The 5,000-nt window shown below is 48.2% G+C and overlaps 2 protein-coding genes across 2 annotated transcripts; both read right to left on the bottom strand.

The window, feature by feature from the left end:
- Positions 1 to 3,231: 3,231 nt before the first annotated feature.
- Positions 3,232 to 3,642, bottom strand: LOC311120960 (histone H3.2; the record flags this gene model as incomplete). Its single annotated transcript, XM_084195512.1, has 1 exon — positions 3,232 to 3,642. One exon carries the CDS (start codon positions 3,640 to 3,642, stop codon positions 3,232 to 3,234), a length of 411 nt encoding a protein of 136 aa, XP_084051638.1.
- A 474-nt stretch (positions 3,643 to 4,116) lies between these two features.
- On the bottom strand, positions 4,117 to 4,503 carry LOC311120948 (histone H2A; the record flags this gene model as incomplete). The annotated part of the gene is made up of 1 exon (XM_084195502.1): positions 4,117 to 4,503. The coding sequence occupies one exon, from the start codon at positions 4,501 to 4,503 to the stop codon at positions 4,117 to 4,119; it is 387 nt and encodes a 128-aa protein (XP_084051628.1).
- Between the last annotated feature and the right edge of the window lie 497 nt (positions 4,504 to 5,000).

The raw sequence follows: 5,000 nt of genomic DNA, 5'->3' as shown, positions 1-5,000 counted from the left end.
GACTCGTGGTGGCTTTATGTTGTCCAAATTCCACTATTGCTTGACCCAAAATAATAACGTTCTTACACTTTGCCACTGTCAGATATAGGCCTCCCTCTGTGCGCTAAAAGTGGACGGGACATTAGAATCCTCTAATTAATACTCCCTGTCCACTCGAAGTGGCTCATACTTTCTTACTAAATTGCATACTAAACATTTGTTGTTATATATAACACTACATGGAATGGGCCCATTTTAAGCGGATGTGGGTGGCTCTTAAAAGAGCCTTTGGGTTCGAGTCGGGGTGTTGAGGTTCCGAAGAGAGTGGGTTTAACCGCCGAAACCGTACAGGGTGCGTCCCTGACGTTTCAGAGCGTAGACCACGTCCATGGCGGTAACGGTCTTCCTCTTGGCGTGCTCGGTGTAGGTGACTGCGTCACGGATCACGTTCTCCAGGAACACCTAGGACACCGCGGGTCTCCTCGTAGATCAGACCGGAAATACGCTTCACGCCGCCGCGGCGAGCCAGACGGCGGATAGCGGGTTTGGTGATTCCCTGGATGTTATCGCGGAGAACTTTGCGGTGACGCTTGGCGCCTCCTTTTCCGAGTCCCTTGCCGCCTTTGCCTCTTCCGGACATGGTGTGTTCGCTAGTTGAGTTCAAGTGAATGAATGATTTCAGCGCCGGTGCGCGGTGCGCTATTATCTGCGTTTGGTCGACCTGATTGAGGCCGGCGGCACAGAAAGCGCGCCTCTGTTATATGTTCGGAGGCGTTGCAAAGGGGAGGGCGCTCGTTCTAGGGGACTAGGGAGGAGCGATTTCAAAGATGACGTGAAAGCAACTAACGTGCGCGGGAAACATACTCAAATACTGATATAGGCTATGTGGAACACAAGGCCAAACTGTGACAACTGGGAGATCAGCTAGTACACTGTGTCCCTCTCCTCATATTGTTGTTGTTGTTGTTGTTGTTGTTGTTGTTGTTGCACCTGATTCTACTCATTGAGGACTTGGTAATTTAGGTGACAGGTTGTTCAATCAGCTGTGGCTGTCCAGGCCTACAAGAAAAATGGGTCCTGTTGGGGGTAGCCTACTCTACCGCTGGAGTTGGGAAACACTGAAATGGAAGGGGGACACGCAGTGAGCAAAACTCCTAACCACATAAAAACACAGACACTTGAGATCATTAAGAGCTATAAGGAGTCCATCAACTACCTGGTCAGTCAAGTCATATAGGGGGGGATTTCATGGCCACCTGCTGGAGCAGAAGTCATGTTTGCCAACACTGGCCTTAAAATCATTAAATTTAGGAGCTATAAGGAGTCCATCAACTAACTGGTCAGTCAAGTCATATAGGGAGGGATGTCATGGCCACCTGCTGGAGCACAAGTAATGTTTGCCAACACTGGCCTTAAAATCATTAGGAGCTATAAGGAATAAATCAACTCATCATTCAAGTCATATAGGGAGGGATCTTAGCACCACCTGCTGGATCAGAAGTACCCTTCACCGTAGGCACAAGAGAGCCATCATCTCTCAACCGGTGCAATTTCCATAAGTATGTGGTAATAAAACAAACAACGACAGCTCCTCATATAGGCAGTGGTTTCACACATTTTTCTCCAAGATGTTCAAACGTTCATAGATGACCAGCAGGGTCAAATAATAAGCACAGTGGTTGTAGAGGTTGCAACAGGTCAGTCAGTACATCAGGAGTAAATGTCACTTGTTGTTAGTGTTGTAGTTCCTATTTCTACGGTGTTGCCTACCTGCAGCAATCATGATTTACCTGCAGTGTTGATTGCAATTACGTAATTTGTCAACTCATAATAACAGATGTTTTGCAAACCGTTGATGTTTAAATAAATGGATTCCCGGTGTCCGGATACCTTTTCTCTTAAGGGATGTGATTGAGTGAATCCAAAGTAAGTTGGTCTAAATACATAATAGGATGAATCATTCAGGTAAAATAACACAATGTCTATTTGAGTCGAATCAACGTAATATAATCCTTTTTACGTCTCTATCATCTTTACTCAATGTATTGGACCACATCAACTCAACTTACTCAAGCTTATCTACTCATAAAAACAAGCAAAAAGATCTACTCAACAATATGACGTGTGCTTTTGTTGACTGTAATAGCTTGAGTACATTCCACAAAGTCATTTTTTACAGTGTATCTAAAGACACGTTTGTTGTGGTGATGCACTTTTTCTTTGACGTTGAACTTGCATTGAACAGACAAATCCATTTCGTTACAACCCTTTTGTAGTATGACTTAGGAATATTTGTTGATGATCCTAATGTCTATGCGTGAATAGTGATTGGTTGTTGGTGAAATATTGCTGAGAACCCATCATTTCCTGGCCTTTTTTCACTATTGAGCTATTTTGAAACATTTGTTTTGCTATTGGATTCATAATGGTGACCTGGGACAAGTAATTAGTGAAACCAGAGTTCAGCAGTTGCCATTAAAGCGATCGAACCAAGTCATCCTAATAGGCTAGTATTAGCCTAAAGCAGGGTTTCCCAAACTCGGGCCACATTTTGGGAGTTTTTGCCCTAGCACTACACAGCTGATTCAAATAATCAACTCATCATCATCAAGCTGGGAGTATTAGAATCAGTTGTGGAGTGCTAGGGCAAAACGCAAAACGCGCACCCCTTGTGGACCCCAGGACCGCGTTTGGGAAACGCTGGCCTAAAGAGCAAATGCTGAAAGGGACTCACCATGAGGTGCAGTACCCACATTTAACCACAAGATGGCCTCCGTGCTCCATTGTAAAGTTTGGGCCTCTGCATGAGTCTCTCAGCAGCACTGCAACATGGGACTTTCAAAGTAAGTTGGCATGCAATGTTTTTTCTGGACTGCATGCAAGGCTATTATTACACACAACTAATAGTGTCAATTATTCATCTGAACACAATTCTTGTTACTATTCGGCCTATATTATCACTCGTTTCTTTTTCCCCTCCTTTGTAAAGCATTTTACTGTGTTACTATATAGTTCAAAGGAAGTGGATGATGCCAGATGGTTGTGTATATACACACACACAAACATTGAAGCTAGACTTCAGGCAACTAAAAAGGTGCAATACGTAGCTTTTAGACGTGTTAGTGAACAACATACATGGTGGCTAATGTAGAGGTGCGTGTATACATGGAACAATTGTGCCTTTTTGATGGAAATATGGAGGTGGCTCTTAAAAGAGCCTTTGGGGGATATTCGAGTTCAGGTCATCCTCATTTATGCGCGCTCTCCGCGAATACGGCGGGCCAGCTGGATGTCCTTGGGCATGATGGTCACCCGCTTGGCGTGGATGGCGCACAGGTTGGTGTCCTCGAACAGGCCGACCAGGTAAGCCTCGCTAGCCTCCTGTAGGGCCATCACGGCGGAGCTCTGGAAGCGCAGGTCGGTCTTGAAGTCCTGGGCGATTTCTCGCACCAGGCGCTGGAAGGGCAGCTTGCGGATGAGTAGCTCAGTGGACTTCTGGTAACGACGGATCTCTCTCAGAGCCACGGTGCCGGGCCTGTAACGGTGAGGCTTCTTCACACCGCCGGTGGCCGGGGCACTCTTGCGAGCAGCCTTAGTGGCGAGCTGCTTCCTGGGGGCTTTGCCACCGGTGGATTTGCGAGCGGTTTGCTTGGTTCTGGCCATGGCGCTGCTCTGACAGTCGGGAGTATAGCCTCGAAATGCCTATGTGAAGTTTATAAAGCCGGCAGTGGCGCCTGCTGATTGGACACCATCTCCCCACCACCCCGATTGGCCCGTTTCGCAGGCCTCCTCCGTTGGCCATTGGACGGGAGGCCCGGCCTCTCCAAAACTCAAACTCCCGGTGCGCGCGCAATAGGACGCCGCCGGCCCTTTACGCGCAATATCGCCAAAGTCAAGAGTGACAGCTTATAGGCACGTATCATCTAATGCTAGCCTGCTATGGCAAATGAGGCCAAGTAGGTGTTGTTGTTCATGCAAGGCCTCATGTGGGCACAGAATGTCGAAATAGTTGTGTATACACCCACTCAATGTATTGCGGTCATAGAAAGGTACTTTGCGCTTTTGGAGAGCTAGGTGGTTGGCTCTTAAAAGAGCCTTTGGGGGTTGAGTAGTCAAGTTGAAGTCGCAGTAGCGAATTTACTTGGCTTTGACTGCCTTCTCGGTCTTCTTGGGGAGTAGGACTGCCTGGATGTTGGGCAGCACACCACCCTGAGCGATGGTCACACCGCCGAGCAGTTTGTTCAGCTCCTCGTCGTTACGGACGGCCAGTTGCAGGTGACGGGGGATGATACGAGTCTTCTTGTTGTCACGGGCAGCGTTGCCGGCCAACTCCAGGATCTCAGCAGTCAGGTACTCGAGTACGGCGGCCAGGTAGACTGGTGCGCCAGCGCCCACACGCTCGGCGTAGTTGCCTTTGCGCAGCAGCCTGTGCACACGGCCCACGGGGAACTGGAGGCCAGCACGGGATGAACGGGTCTTTGCCTTCGCCCTGGCCTTGCCTCCGGTTTTGCCTCTTCCGCTCATATTGGTAGCTTGAGAAAGTCACAGAAAGTCTGAATGAGCCGCTCGCCACTTCGAGAGCCGTACATATACCTCGCCACAAGAGGCAACGATTGGCCACCGGGCCGGTGTGGCCTTATCCAATTGGAGCGAGGGACAGACAGATGGACAGACAGACAGCCCTAAGCCGGTTCCCACCCACAGGCAGCGAGTGAGAGGCTACTTTGTTTCCCTCCGACTTTGTGTCATTTCGCGTGAGCGCCAAAATGTCCGAAATGACATCCACACATTATTTCTCTCCAAATGGGAAACAAACAGCTGGTGAGGGTGCACTCTTGAGTTTGAAATCGAAGCCACTATAGTATTGTTATTGTTATTACATGGCACTTGTAACACATCACAGCAGCCTGCCTCTGAACGGGAATAGCCCAGTGGCTCATATATAAAAATGGCTGTTGAGGGTGCACTCGTGAGTTTCAATTCGAAGCCACTATAGTATTGTTATTGTTATTACATGGCAC

Source organism: Coregonus lavaretus (assembly GCF_964263955.1).
Source record: "Coregonus lavaretus genome assembly, contig: HAP1_SCAFFOLD_423, whole genome shotgun sequence".
NCBI classification, from domain to species: Eukaryota; Metazoa; Chordata; class Actinopteri; order Salmoniformes; family Salmonidae; genus Coregonus; species Coregonus lavaretus.
This window is presented reverse-complemented; position numbering and strand designations above follow the sequence as displayed.